Source organism: Cucurbita maxima, unplaced genomic scaffold, assembly GCF_002738345.1.
Source record: "Cucurbita maxima cultivar Rimu unplaced genomic scaffold, Cmax_1.0 Cma_Scf00010, whole genome shotgun sequence".
NCBI classification, from domain to species: domain Eukaryota; kingdom Viridiplantae; phylum Streptophyta; class Magnoliopsida; order Cucurbitales; family Cucurbitaceae; genus Cucurbita; species Cucurbita maxima.
In genome coordinates, this window is record NW_019272026.1 from 2,608,815 (window position 1) to 2,624,270 (window position 15,456).

The 15,456-nt window shown below is 34.5% G+C and overlaps 2 protein-coding genes across 2 annotated transcripts; one reads left to right on the forward strand and one right to left on the reverse strand.

Annotated features, from left to right (window-relative positions):
* Positions 1-125: 125 nt before the first annotated feature.
* Positions 126-6,459, reverse strand: LOC111484910 (TATA-box-binding protein). Its single transcript, XM_023131553.1, has 10 exons — positions 6,210-6,459; positions 5,668-5,760; positions 4,160-4,247; positions 3,905-3,976; positions 3,147-3,197; positions 2,466-2,510; positions 1,971-2,063; positions 1,529-1,630; positions 770-843; positions 126-527 (listed from the first exon to the last, which is right to left on the reverse strand). Coding segments are annotated over exons 2-10 (603 nt in total). The 5' UTR covers positions 5,745-5,760; positions 6,210-6,459; the 3' UTR covers positions 126-526.
* Positions 6,460-7,300: 841 nt separating this feature from the next.
* Positions 7,301-14,735, forward strand: LOC111485561. Its single transcript, XM_023132484.1, has 8 exons — positions 7,301-7,639; positions 8,805-8,871; positions 9,719-9,796; positions 11,239-11,291; positions 11,484-11,620; positions 11,700-11,764; positions 13,803-13,861; positions 14,364-14,735. Exons 1-8 carry the CDS (start codon positions 7,460-7,462, stop codon positions 14,451-14,453), a joined length of 729 nt encoding a protein of 242 aa, XP_022988252.1. The 5' UTR covers positions 7,301-7,459; the 3' UTR covers positions 14,454-14,735.
* The last annotated feature ends 721 nt before the right edge of the window (positions 14,736-15,456 follow it).

The following is a 15,456-nucleotide window of genomic DNA, read 5'->3' on the forward strand; positions in this document are numbered from 1 at the left end:
AGCTGGGCACGACATCAACAATTACAAACTAACTAATCTTCGTTGTAATGGACGAGGGCAACCCTCCCCAACTCGAATCATTTCTAATAATTTCTTATAATTTATAATTTATGAAGTAGAACTACTTTACAGTTTACATGACCTTGTGTAAAGCATATTATAAATTGCATAATTGTCTGGTGTGAGTTAATGGAGAAAAACATTCTTCTATACACAATCCCCCCCTTTGATCAAACAATATCAAAACTTCAAGGAAAAAAAAAGAAAGTTCAACAACTTCCCTCCACTTTTTATCACACAGATGAACAGGACACTAAAAGAAAAGACATGCATGTAATGCTCATCACTAGGCCCCTCCATTTTATGCCAAAAACCAAAGGTCTTCTTCCATATCCTCAAACAGGAAGCAATCTCACCATAAATACACTTTTTTCCGGCTAGCTAGCTTCTGTCTGTGTGCCAGTCCGTTTGTTCTCTAAGCATGAAGGAAAATTGACTTCCTGGATGCCTAGTCCGAAGCCAAGAATCTGCAAATAGATGTTCGGTAAGACGAAATGACAACCAGAAAAGCTGCAAACATATGTTCGTAAAGACGAAACGACGAGCAATAAGCTTGCTTGTTTTATTTTAGAGTGAGTTCAGATTTATTCATTTCTCCCAGCACAAAATTCAGGCTCAGACCCAAATGTGAAGAAATCCAGTCCAAGAGAATATATGGGAGTAAAAAACAAAAATTGAACTCTTGAGAGTTTTAGTTGAAGCATCTTACCATTGCTGGTTTTTCCTGAACTCTGTAAGCACTGGGTATATGTTCTCAAATGCTGTGTATGTCTCCTCTCTCACCTGAAGGAATCAAAATACAGATATTCACAGATCAAAGATGACTGGTTGAGTGACAGTCACTATCCACAGAGGGTAATGCATTCCTGTAATTTCTGTTCATCTAATCCTTGTCTCAAGATTGGTCAAAAGTGACCATAAGTCATACTAAAATCATTTTGACCGCTAATTGAATCTTTGATAATTGATGCATACAATAAAGCACTTTATTGAAATCAGAGGACCAGTAACACATCCGAGTCAAGGAACTTGGAGACCTCCCTACTGAATAACTCACGCCCGAACTCAAATAACTAAACCATCACGTGTTCACCCTCCATTACTCCTCTATTCATGACCATCTCCGGCTAACAAACTCCTTAGCTGATTACTAATATATCATCTGTAATCTAATAGTATTTATCAACGATTTTTTATCATCTTACCAAGAATTTAATTATTGGCAAGCTTCAATCTATTTGGAAGTACATTTTTGCTGAATTTAGGGTTCAGACTAGAAAATACGAATATAAGATAACAGGGGCTGATCGAAGAGTTTCTCCGTAAGATGGGGCTTGAGCTATTTTATGGAGTCTTTGAGGGGGGAAACAATGGAACTTGGTTCTTTGATATAAAATTAAATTAAAAAAAAAATAAAAAAAACAACACTGATTTTAACAAGAACGGGAAATGGCAGTTGAATTTTTACCTTAGCCCCAGTGAGAACTATTTTTCCAGAAACGAAAATGAGAAGCACAATCTTTGGTTGTTTCATCCGATAAATCAATCCAGGAAATAACTCTGGTTCGTACTGAAAAGAAATGGAGAGCAAAGAATAAATAACGAAGTTACATCTCACATATCTAAGAAGTTCAACATCAAAATATAATGGTTAACCTGAAAAAAACATATGGTAAAATTTCAACCTTGTTGGCACATGAAAAATCATTAATGGACTAGTTCCCCACAAAAAGTCCATATCAAAGAATCACTCAAAATATTGGACAAACCATAGTCAAGCACAAAAATATACATACATTCAGGTCATGCCCCCAAAAGAATATATCAGAAGAGGTAAAGATTTCTAGCAGAAAAATGCTAGCAAACTGTGGACCTTAGGAATCTGACAAAGATAAAGATCTAAAGCTTACACTTGAAAAGGCACCGTGTGAATATGCAAGACCCTCGAGTCTTATGGGAAACTTAACATCACATGAGCCAACAATATTCTGAATCTTAAAATCCTGCACCAGATTAAAAACGCATAAGCATATATTACAGCAATAACAAACACCAAATAAATGAGAAAAGCAATAGAAAAGGCCATCAGCTAAAAGCATCATGAGGTAAAGCTAATTCATTGTTCAATTTGAATGCGAATGAGATCATGGATCTAAGAGTCTGCCTGACGGCATTTGCAGTTCCATGCACGCAAAAAAATTGGTCAGATGAAGAATTTGTATGAAAATGTGATAAATAATTTTAGTTTCCCTCTCTAAATTGTGTATATCTTATTTTTCCTCTCTTTTGTCTTCTTCCGTTCTTACTGAAAGATACTTTCTATTTGTTTAAATAAAAAAAAAAAAAAAAAGATCTGAAAGAGTTTCCAGTGGACCCTACACATGAGGGGAAGAGAAGCACGTTACCTTGAACTTGGCAGGAAATCCAAGTTTTTGGATTATACGGGCATACTGGAGAGAGGAAACAAGGTCCAATATCAGATAAAGAATAGCTTCATATTAAATAGAAGGGCGTTGTTTCATGAGATGGAAAGATTTTAGATTAATAAGAAAATCAATAAACTGAACATCAACTGATCGTGATTGGTGGTTCCCTATGATGATTTAATCTCAGATGACATATCAACGCCTAAATATGTAAATATCCACACATATTTCTTGCTACAATAAGATGCACACTAAAAATTACTTTTAACTATCAACTATTCTCCACACCTAAAACCTAACAACTAACTAATAAGATATATCTCAGCTCATATCTCTAATTTTTTGCCCATGTTTTGAGGTTTTCGGTGAAAATATTTCCTAAATTAGAGACATTATTTCTGGAATACTTATAAAATGAAATCTGTGAGATTTAAACTTCAAAATTCAATTTAAATCACTGAATCAGGGATTGAAGACTGATGTTAAACAACTAGTCAGACCTTTGAAAAATTAATGAACCAAATGATAATATTTTAAGATAAAAATCGAGTAGACCTTCTCAAGCTGTGTGATTCTATCATCGATATCCCAACAGCCAATGAGTAGAGAGGTGATTTCACAACCTCTACACACTAAGAGTACTGGAAAGAAATTAAGTACCTTTCTTGCAGCTAATTTTGATTGTTGTTCGCTCTTAGCTCCAGTACAGACCTACACCACATCATACATCCAAATAGCTAAAACAAGATACTCTTCAAGTGCAACAGCCAATTTACAAGAAAAAACATTCATCCTTATAACTATACTGGCACTTTAAGCACACGAGAACTCTCACTCAACCTAAATTCAATTCAAACAAATTTCATCAAGTTTCAAAACAAATTATTTGAACAATGAACCTGTTTAATAGGGATTCACGCAAAGAATATCGACAGGATAAATTATAAATATTGGTTTGGGTTTCTTTTTTTTTTTTTTTTTTTTTGAGTCGGGTTGAGGTTTGAATTTTTGACCTTGATAATGCCTTAATAGTATGTGGGTTTGAAGGTATTATTATATTATGTAATAAAATATAGATCATGATATGGATTTCCCCCTATGATTTCTTTCAGATGGGTTTTTACAATTATTCTTAATAAGACAAGTAATGGGTTGTACATGAGTCATGTTAATTTTTTTTTCCTTTTTATTTTCTCATAGACTTTTTATCAGGTCAACTTGTCTTTCAGATGTGACCCAACATGCCTATTTTTTTTATATAAAAAATAAGAAAATAGGATACCATTTTTGTGTGTCTGACAGAAACAAGGTCAAAGGTTTCTTCATGACAAACATAGAAATAAAGTAAATCACTGGAAGCTACTGGAATATGGCAGGCAAGCTCCCGCTGTTTGTAAATTAGATAGACAAAAACTTACCATCTTTCCAGATGCAAATATCAGTGCTGTGGTTTTTGGCTCCCTTATTCTCATGATAACAGCAGCAAAACGCTGTTTCATAGAAACAACAATTGAAAATCTTAAAAATTCAGATTCAAATGTAAGAGGAAACAACAAAGCTCCACCCTGAAAATGGGATTCTTGATGTCCCTGATGAATTGCGAAAATATCTGCGATGGTATATTTTTTTTTCTTTTACGAAGAATGCATAGGCTTACAATAAACATCACTTGCCTTGGGATTGTATTCAGCATTGCGAGCTTGCAGAGCAATGGCCTTCAGATCCAACTTGCAGTCCAGATTGACTGTTGACACAATGTTCCTAGAAACAGTATAATACAATATACGTGCATTAAGAAAAATAAACTATATATACATACCTGGAGTTCCTAAATATGTAATGCCAGAACAAATAGACATTGATGCCTACATCTTACTTCACAAAAGGCAGTATGAACCAGCAAATAAAGAACCCAGAGTTGTTTCTATTAAAATCTTCTTCAAGAGGTTGTCTACTTCAGTCTAAATTTCATTTTAAAACTGATTTCTATTCGGTAGAAGTTTCAGTTCGAAACTGGAAAGGATGGCTGAGAAGGGTTCTACATCTTATGTTGAAATTAATTTAATTGCACTTGCAATAGTCCTTCAAAATATTTTCAATTTTGAGAACATTTTGAACTTTGAGAATAAATCTCAAGGTTTTTAAGGAAAAAAGTGAGAATATGCATACACAATACACACATATTTATGATACAATAACAATACTTTATGTTAAATTGTTATCCAATCCAACTTATCAATTACCTAAATGATTTTACATATTAATAAAAAAATGAAAACAAATTTAAAGTTAATAATGCATATGCAAAGCATTTACAATGTATTTCACTCTCAAAGTATTCAAATTGTACCAAGCATGTTTATGACTTTAAACTGATACGTGACATATTTCAACTATGATTAACAAGTGCACAAATGTCAGAATGTCTAACAAGGACACATTGCCCAAACCAAAATGTTCGCACTCCCTAGCTTACACGAGTCTTTATCAAAAATTTATTGAGCAAGAATAATGCTTTTACTTGGTTATCAGTCATCACATCTTACGGTTATATATGAATTTTTTGTCAGGAAAGGAGAAGCTTATCCGAATTATTCTATGCTCACAAAGACCATGCGCAGACCATTTTAGACCATAAACCTTGACAAATTCTTAGCTGTCAGTCTATATATATATCAGAATTGACTTTCTCTGTTAATGTATAGACGAAATCTTGATGTTCCCGAGTCTCAATAAATTTTTGGTGGATGTAACAGATCCTTAGAACTTCGATTCAACTCTCTTATTACCAAATCTACAGCTGTGTTCCCTGTGTGTGTGTGTGTGTGTGTGTGCACGCAAGAGAAAGAGAGAGACATGGGGGGAGAAGGAGATTGGGTGTATTTTCGTCCCATTCAATATTGATTATTTCAAAGCTCGAGAGTTGAAAAAAACACACCTACGTAAAAATTAAAGGCTCATTTGTAGGTTAGGCGAAAAGTTAAACTATTCTCTTTTCCGGAGTAACCCAATTTCTGGATGTAAATCACTAAACTCGTCCATGATACCAAGTTATCGTAGTAAATTGCAAAAAGGAAAAAACCCAACACTTAATACTAATGAAGCGCTTTAATTTGGCCTACAAAAAAGAGCTATCATACAAAATCAGAAGGCACAAGTGGTTGGAAAAGTTAGAACTCACTGAAGAGTAGGTACAATCCCAGAAGGATGCTTTTTAAGATCAACGGGTTGGGCTCCTTCCAAGCCTTGATCTGCCATTCCTTATAAGAAATCTCTGCACAACGAAACTCTGCTCTTTAAATTCTTGCTCCAAAATAATTATTAAAATTTTTTTTTTTTACTAAACCACCGCTCTTCACACTTCTTCAATGCCCCAAGCCCAAAATCAGGCCAAAATACCCATGAATTATAAATAGTAATCCATACATCATGTACAGAAATCACGGACCCACTTATCAAATTGACGAACAAAGTCAAACGAAATACGGGGATCATAGAAAACCACTCCATTCTGATCAATCATTAAGAGGGTATACACAAACCCATCCTCTCGCAAGCAAATCTAAGAAAAACATGCCCTAGGTGCCAGCTGAGGAAGGCAAGACATAAACCCAACAAAAAGCTCAATCAAAACCCAAAAGCTAGCCCATCAACACACCCGATCTGTTGATCACAAGACCGAACAAACAATCAAATTAAAAAGAACACAAACAAAAACCAGACCTCTTGCAAATGGGAAACCCTAGAATTGAGCAAAGAATTTCCAGTCGATCGGACCAGAAATTTAGTGGGAAATTTGCGAATTGATGGAGGAAGCGGGAAGAGTTTGAAAGGCGAGGTATTTTATATCTGGGTATGTGAGAGAGACGATGGAGAAAGCCTTATAAATGGAGAGAGTTTTGAGTTTTGGTTTCCAAAGTAGAGAACGAGAGGAGAGGAATGCGTTTATGCGATGGGAATCAAAGCTTTGTGCGCTTCTGGGATTTATCTCTTGAGGCGCCTTTTTTATCTCCTTCCGCTTTTGCCCTTTGGAGTTTGTGGGATTGTGACCTGGACTTGGGGGTGGTTTTGGAATTTCGATGGTTCGATTGCTGCTCTCACCGAACGGTTCTGTTTGGCGCGTCAATGCCCAATAGGACTTACCCACGTGTCCCTCCAATTTTTTTATTTAGGATATAATTTATAATTGGATCCAGTTATATATATATATACATAATATCTTTTCTTTTTTTCTAAAATGCGAAAACACAATAAAATTTAAAAAATATATATATATAGCATAAAAGTAATATGGAATTCACACATGTGGAGTGTGGTCAGCTACCCGAACCGAGGTGAATCTTTATCTTTGAGCACGAAATGTACGAAGGACTCGAGCTTATTAACATGTAAGTAGGTCCAACGAAGAGGGTCCAAAAGATATTTGAATCTATCTCGACTCAAAGTAAAAGCTTAGATAAACTAAATCTAATTGACCATTCGCGCGTTATTATTAATGTTAATATTAATATTAATAATAATAATTACACAAATATTAATGATTTTTTTTTAAGGCTGAATAATATTTTTTTTTGAATAGTTTTAAAAATTTAAGAGTATTTTTAAAATAAAATATAAATGGATTTCATCTAAAATTAATAAAAAAAAAATATAATTTATTTATTTTTTAAAAAAATTATTGAAATTTTTTTGGAGTTAATATATATATATATATATATTATTATTATTTTTTTTTTTTTGAAATAGTGGAAATGTTTATTAATTAAAAAATAGTAACACAATTTCATAATTTAACCTAGATTTAACTTTATAGACTACTGTATTTGATCAGATTTAATTGGGGGAGAAAAAAAGGCTAAGTAAGGAAGTGAACCCTTTCAATCGCAATTCATAAACTGGTCGGAGTTTCCACGGCGGTGCTGGTGGAGGAGAGAGTTGAAGGCGAAACACCGTTCGTCGGGATCGGAGAGAAAATGGGCGCCGGAGAGGAGAAGCAACCGGAGGCATCGCTCGAGAATAATATAAGCGCAGTATCTTCCATATCGGCAATTGCAGAGGACCTGCAGCGTTCGGTTGTTCAATCGAAGGATTCTGCTATTCGCTCTGCTCGTTCTCTCCAAGAGGCCTCTTCCTCACATATCCGTTCGTTTCAGGTTGCGTCCTTAGTAACTTTTATAATCCGTTGTCATTTCGTATACTGACATTTATTTCTGTTATACTTTCATTAGATATCTGTAGAGTTTAGAGTTTATGTTCTGCCTGGCTTAAGTTGGATAGAAATCAATTCTGTTGTGAAATGTTCGTCCTACTGAAAACCTGTTATCTTTCGTAAGAAGACTTTATTTCAGCTGGCATTAATGGAAGTTTCAGGAGAATACCTTGTTTGATCATAATTCTGTGGAAGTTTCCACTTTATGTGGCAGTTGTGAGAAAGGGACGTTTGCTTAATCTATTAGAGAGACCGATCGATAACTACAGGGAATTGGATAAATCGTTGAAACAAAATTAAGATGGAATGGAGAAGCAAATTATTGTACTAGTTGATTGGTTGTGTAATGAGAACTGAAAGGCTTTGAGATTATAAATTAGCTCAGATTTTTTTTTCCCCCTAAACTTCAACAGTCCCGCTTACTTTCTCACCGAATTTCTGGTAAGTGATAAGGGGACAATGAAAAAAATTTAAGTGCTGTTTTGAGATATGAACTCTGAAGATACCTATTTATTTCCGAGGCTATTGTTAAATCAAAATTTAGTAGGGAAAAAAAAATTCCTCGCTTTTCTGTGCTTCTGATCCTGATCTTAGTCCTAACCTTTTTGGTTCTGCTGAAATCTGATCATAGTTGCATTAGTTTGCTGCTTTCTCTGCAATGCGCGTGATATTCACCCTAAAACACACACCCCCTAACTTTTAACAAAGAATTTTGGTGCTTACAATTGGAAGGTCAAAAGTTCCTAGTGGAAATGTTGGTTGATGCAATTATGAGATCAAATGAATTATCTCATTTTTGAAGACCAATGAGAACCAAGATGTTCATCAAATTAAATAATTTTTACAGATTCAATTTGAGGAATGAAGTGGATGTCCTATCAAGATAAGAAGTGCACCGGTGAATGAAGGAGTAACAAAAATCTAACAGTTAATTCATGGTGTTTTGGTACTTATAAGGGTTTGGATGATCAATTTTTTGCTCAGTTCTGTATTTTGCAATTAACGTTATCAATACTGATTGTGCAAATGGTAAATTTATATTTTTTAGTACTTGTTCGTTTCTTCTCATCGTATAATACATTTTTGAGGTGAATATAATCATCTTTCAGGATTTTGTACCCCAAGCAGCATCACAGTTTAAAACTCACGAGGATGCTTTTTTCCGCAAAGTTAAAGGTCTCTTTTTATGTTTCTTATTCTACCAGTATCTGCATGCTTTAGAACTTCAGCTAAGTCAATATTAGCTTGACAGGAGTATTGCCCTCGTCCTTCTTGTTAAAATTAGTTAGGAAGTGAATTAGAACTGTGTACTATAACAATAGGATCCTTAGAGGAGTGGAGCAATTTGCGAGTGAGGTGTGGTCCTTTACTAGATTTTATACCTCGTTTTGGGTTTCCATCTGTAAAGAGTTTTGTGATTATCGCTTAGGTCTCATTTTGTTTAACTGGAGCCCTTTCATAAGGCAGTTGCGCTTTTTTTTGGGGTTTTCTTTATTCCCCGTGTATTCTTTAATTTATTCTCAATGAAAGCTTGGTTTTTATAATTTAATAAAAAAAAACGTGTAATGTTTTCTAACTTTGTGACCTAGCTAGGTTTTGATTTTCTTCACTGTGTTCTTTATCGGATTCTTTTTGTAATTATTTTTATCTCTGAGATTAATACGAATAGGTGCAAGTTGTTGTAAGACTAATATAGTTGGTGGATTATTTTGTAAACTTTTCATGAAACTGATAAAAAATTTGTTTCCTTCATCCCCCAAAAGTTTTCTGATATAATTCTGAGGCAGGGATATCCCGAGAAGATAAATTTATTCTAATCTTCCAGTGTCACAGTAGGAATTTTTATTTTGGTTTTTGTAATTAACCCAGCTTGCGTTGATCTTTCATTAGCTCCTAACGGGAGGGCCTTTTTTAAAATTATTTTACTTTTAGTAAGAAAATAAATCTTTTCATGGAAAGTGAGGAGAAGTTTTTATTTTACTTTCACAATCCTGTTTACTTATGTTATGTTATCACTGTGTAGATGAGTTTATGATAGCAAGGGAACACCCAGCTGCTACGATTGGAGTTGCTCTTTCAGCTGCCCTTCTTGTTATGCGAGGTATGGAGTAATATTTTCCTCAACATCAAAGCTGGTTATTAGTTTATTTTAAGTACAGATTTCAATGATCTCACTTCTGACCCTGTTGTGTTTTGGGATTTTTATATTCTTTGGAGACTGTGCAAGCTTCTTCCACATCAATTCTTGTTTATCTATCAAGGAAGTTTTTTAGTCTCATGTCATTTTTTTCATGTTTCAAACTGCGTAGATTGTTCTATTCAGCATCAATTGGATAAATACGTTTAGATGAGTTTGTTGAAATTAACTCATCAAAATGATATCAGATTGAACTTGTTTGTTTGCATAATCAGAAGAGAGTTACGTAATATAGGCTTGAACAGGGGAAGATGCTGATAAAAAAGAACCACGAGAACTTAGCCTACTCGCTAAGCTTGTGGTGTCCCATATGGTTTGGGATCAAGTTCTCAAGAATCTTGTGCATGTGTGACAACGTGGTCAAGAGCTTCCCTATTACCAACAGGACTCAGAGATCATTCAGGATGGTGTTGTGCTGTTTGCTGTTTTAGTTCATTTGGAAGCCCGTGGTTCTTCATTGCTACCTAAACGCTGTTTTTTTCTCTGGTTTTTTCTCCTCTAAAATCAAATTTGTTATCGGTGAATGATCTATTCTCTTTGGAAGGATGCATGAGCACTACTATGAGGGGGTATTTCCTTCTTCCCTAATCTTTACACCTGTCTCTCACTAAAATGCCCACTGTTGGAATATTGGAAAGGCCAAGGTTGTCCACTTGGAAACGCCTCCTCTTGGAGAGCACTGACTTGAACCAAACTTTTTCAGGGGTTCACTATGGTGTTTTACTTGTCCAAACTTTCTCCTTTTTTGTAATTTTTCTCTCTTCTATCAATGCCGAATGATCAAATCAAACACATACACCACCACTATTATTGCCAATTGAAGAGCCTTCATGTAATTTTCTTGGTTTTGTTTGAGAGCTAGCTGTTTTATTCTCCCTTCTATTCTTTTCATCATAACCAATTAATTTGGTTTTTTTGAAATGAAAACAAAAATTTCCCTTTTGGGTTTGAAAAGTTTGAACTGCAGAACTCCCTTTAGAAGTATCCAAAGATCTCCCATACGATCAAGAAAATCGAGAATTATAAAGTCTTTTGGAAAATACAAGGAAGCACCCCACTTAGAAAAAAAAGACTTACCATCTATCTCATTCTCCACAAACAAGGAAAGAAAGAAAGAAAGAAAGAAAGTGTAATCAAGTTTTTCTTTTTGCTTATTTATGCAGCGTTAGTCACACTTTTTACTAGCATCTGCCTTGGGGAAAATTTTCCTAGATATTATTGTTAGTTGCCTGCCTGGAATTGCATTGATAATCCTTATGTTCTACCCTCTCCTTTGTTTTGTTTTTCCTTCTTTTTTTGTGTATGTAAAGTTAGCCTTGATTTTTAAGGATTGCTCTTTTCTGTAGGGCCAAGAAGATTTCTGTTTCGTCATACGTTGGGTCGATTTCAAACTGAGGAGGTTCTTGCCTTATTTATTTTCTTAACTATTCCATCTTGGTTTATGATTGAATTGTTGATGAATCCATTCTCATTGTATGTATGCCAATTGGAATTTGGAACAACCTGAGTTTTGACATTACTCTGGATTAGTTCATTATTTTCCTTGTTGATTATTGCTGATTGTTTTATTATTTTTTCCCCCTTTGAGCAGGCAATTTTTTCAAAGGCTGAGAAGCACGTGAAGGAGTTGAACCTTTCAGTGGACTTGATGAAGAAGGAGAGCAAAAAACTACTTGAGAGGGCTGCTCTAGCTGAAAAGGATATGAAATACGGCTACAACGAGCTGATGTATAAGCATTGTAGTAGTCAAAACATTAAAAAGTTCAATACTACTAGATTCTCTGCATCTGACTATTTTAATATGCAGGAATGCTGGAAGTCAAATTCAACATCTTTCAAGGTCAATTTACAAGGCTGAAGCCCAAGCTGCAGGTATGTTTATTGATGTATGAAACTCTATAGTTGTCTTAGTTTCTACGTTATAGTTATGCTTAAGAGACTTTATTTGGTTATGAACATTTTCTTTCTTTTCACATTCTTGTTAATTTGATAGTCTGACCATTTTAGATTGTAGACATAAGTCGCATAACATTGAATTATATATTGAGATACTTCCCTATCGTTATAAATATCTTGACGGATTTGTTCAGTTGGGGCAATGGAAGTACAGTTCTTCTGAGATAATATTCTAGATCTCATGATGCTGCAGCTTATTGATATATCATTGGTATTGATTTTAGGAACTAAATACCACCTTTCTTAAATCTTCATCTTTAGTACGAAAAGTTGTGGCTCTTTTGCAGTAGTTGTACTGTTCATGGGGTGGACAGCCACCGCATCATTCACTACTTTATCACTAGGCTTTGGAATGTAAAAGCTCTGGAGAATGAGAGGTTTAGGGTTTCATTCACTACTTTATCACTAGGCTTTGGAATGCAAATGCTCTGGGGAATGGGAGGTTTGTTGGCTTGTTGTCTTTGGAGGTTCATGGGCTTGTCTTTAGGAGAACAAGTAGGCATTGATTTCAGCCAAAAGTCCTATATTCTTGTGCATGACCTTCAAAGGTGTTTCCCCTGGGGAGGAAAGCATATTTCGATTTCCATTTCTGGAGTGTGTTTCTAATGCGCTCAATAATAGGTGCCAACAAAGGAAGCCTTCTTGGCTTGCCATCAAGAGGTAGCCCAAGGCAAGAGCTTGGCCAAGTACCCTTGTGACACTCAAGATCTGGCAGTACTGCAAGGAACTTTCTTTTCCCTATCTGTGAGCTTTGTCTCCAGTTATCCAAAATTAGGGAAAGGCTATGCCTCTCTGAAGTTTTCAAATCCCTCACCAGTGAGCTCTCAGAAACCCCTTTTATCCATATGTGAGCTTGGCCATTTAACACAGAATCACAACAACAAAGAATATAATCTAGATCTTTAGTCACACTCTCACAAAGAATGCAAATATGTGGCCTGACCAAAAAGGTTGAAAACCTCAAGATGTGATCTAGAGTTCTAAGTAGAAACTGTCAAACAAAGATCTCAATCTTCTTTAAAATTTTAACCTTCTACGACAAGGAGAAAGAAGACATCAACTGCATATCCATGGGAGATATTCCCTTAAACTATGAGAAAGGCCAGTTCTACCTCAGATTAATATCCCGTTTTGCTTTCAATTGTTTATCCTTCTTGAGAACAATGACTTAAATTTCTAAATAATTGGTTGCAGCACCCTTTCATTATATTTGATTCTAAAGCTTGGTGGAATAATTTTTTGGGCTCTTAACTTCTTTTAAAGAAGAGTCTAATGAAAGACTTGTAGATCCTTGTGATAAATAAGTGTGTTTAGGGATGTTTTCTCAAGAAAAAGATTGAAGGAAACCTTTGAAATTCAAGCTTGCAAACTAAGAAAAAGAGGAGTTATTCAAGCTTGTTTTGTTATTTGGAGAGCTTCGTATTGGTAAACATATTTTCTTTTTTCAGTTTTTGACCACCTTAAATTGATTTTCAATTCAAAAGGAGGGTTCTTATAACCTGGTTACAAGGTTCTGGTTTTAAAACCAAAACCTATCAAAGGGACTGAGAGCAATGAACTACTGTTGTATGATACAAAAAGCTGTACTTTACTCAATTCATCAATCTTCAACAGGAATCTTTTGTTCTTAATACTATAACTTGTACTGTTGGGGCATCTGCTTGGTAGCTGGCATGACTAGTTCCAGTTATTTTGTTCTTGATTACTCTGTTTAGTTAGTTCTGAAAAGAATAATATAAATATTATCAACTAGTATTTAAATTGTAAATTATTTTTAACATTGTATGATTACATTCACAACTGATAGTATCATGTGAACTAAAATAAATATTTATATTTCCATCCTGTTTCCGTATGGCATCTGTAATGGTTGAGACTTGAGAGTAAGAGTACACGTTAAACATCATGATTGCATATAATTTCTGAAGTCTTCATATTTTTTCGATTTCTGCAGATTTGATGGAAGGGCTGCGGGAAATTTCTGGGAGGGACGCATTAAAACTTCGAGCAGAGGTCAGCCTGCTATACTATTCATTCCCCTTCAATTGATAATTGAATTTTATGTTTAGTTTAAGTTAAATTACAAGTTTAGTGAAGGATGTGCCATTAGGTTTCTAACCAATTTAACATGATTAGCTCTATAGACGTGACTTTTTTGAACATGTCTAAATTTTGTAAATTTGATTACCAATAAGTTCCTTTAATGATCACAAACAAGTAAAAAACTTATTTGACACAAAATAAGAATTCAAAGACATATTTGACACAAGTTTAGGTACCTCTACTATGCACAATCACGAAATTTTGGAATCTATTTGTATCATCCGCAATTAAGCCTATGGATCCTTAGAATTGGTGTAGTCGTTTAATATCTCCCGTAGCATCGTTTTAGATCATGGATCGAGCTAAGTATCACTTCTTCTACCCATCTTGTATATTGTCCTTTTTGTTCTTTCTTGGAATACCAATTTGTTAGTAACCGAGATTTGACGAAAAAAGTTCTTCATACTTGTAGGTGGCTTCGATGGCAATGTTTTTGAAGCGCCATAGGAGTTCGCTTGAAAATAGGGCGATGAAAGTCTCTGAATTGGGGATTCCACTGTGATTTACTGGAGATGGAGGTATGAATTATGTTAGTTATCTAATGCTAAGCCATATGTCTACGACAATTTTGATATTAAATAATTTCCAAATTGGAGGCGTTACTTCCATCTGGACTAAGTTTATTAGTGAAAATAGAGTGATGAAATCTTGTTGGAATTTTTCACTTGGAAAAATTTAGCATTGGCATTTTTCATTTTATCTGCGTATGAACTTGTACTGAATATGATTTGGTCATGTAACCGAACACACCCTTTGCTATGGTTAATCATTCATTTTTACCTATTATTAGATTTTCTTAAATCACTTGAAGCTTTTACCAAATGTTACTACCCATGTTTGTTTTTTACTAGAAAGAGGGTTTAGGTTTAGTAAATACAGAGAAAATTATTCTAAATTAGGACAAAATCAGAAGTGTCTTATTTCAAAGAGAGGACAGGTAATATACGAAAAAATAGAAATACCTCCTATGTTACCCAGTAATATATGGAAGATATGTAATATCTAACTCTTAATGGTACATCATAAGCCAAATGAAGGAACCAGCAACACTATTCAATACAAAATTAAAAAATTTATTGTTAAAAAATTTACAGAGACTACAAGATTCAAAACAAATCTAATACAAAAGAATTTCCAATTCCAAATTTAATGAATGAGATGAATGAACATAATCAAATCCATGGCACTGATAGATTTAGTTTATTGTTTGAGTTAGTTATGTTCAAAACTTCAACAGTAGAGAAATTAAGTTTTTATTTTTAAGAATTAACAGGGCTATATATTTTCAAGGACAACGGGAATGAATCAACATTTACTTTATAAGATAGTTACTGTCTGAATGTTGTAGGATTGATATCAGCTATATAGCCCATCCATGGCCCGTAAGTTGCTTTAAATCTTTCAAACAACACCATCCTTTAGTTGACATGGGTTAATCTTTAAGTGTATTAAATTTAGAAAGGGTCCTCTTCTACAGTTTGGACATGTGTTTGTTGTATTTACTA

Bases quoted from the DNA above. Each gene is read 5' to 3' on its own strand.
- LOC111484910 (XM_023131553.1), bottom strand. From the start codon at position 5,744: ATGGCAGATCAAGGCTTGGAAGGAGCCCAACCCGTTGATCTTAAAAAG. The intron at 4,248-5,667 runs GTGAGTTCTAAC...TACTGTTTCTAG, and splicing joins GGGATTGTACCTACTCTTCA to GAACATTGTGTCAACAGTCA. The intron at 3,198-3,904 runs GTAAGTTTTTGT...GATGTGGTGTAG, and splicing joins TATTTGCATCTGGAAAGATG to GTCTGTACTGGAGCTAAGAG.
- LOC111485561 (XM_023132484.1), top strand. From the start codon at position 7,460: ATGGGCGCCGGAGAGGAGAAGCAACCGGAGGCATCGCTCGAGAATAAT. The intron at 11,292-11,483 runs GTTCTTGCCTTA...CCCTTTGAGCAG, and splicing joins GTCGATTTCAAACTGAGGAG to GCAATTTTTTCAAAGGCTGA. The intron at 11,621-11,699 runs GTATAAGCATTG...TTTAATATGCAG, and splicing joins TACGGCTACAACGAGCTGAT to GAATGCTGGAAGTCAAATTC.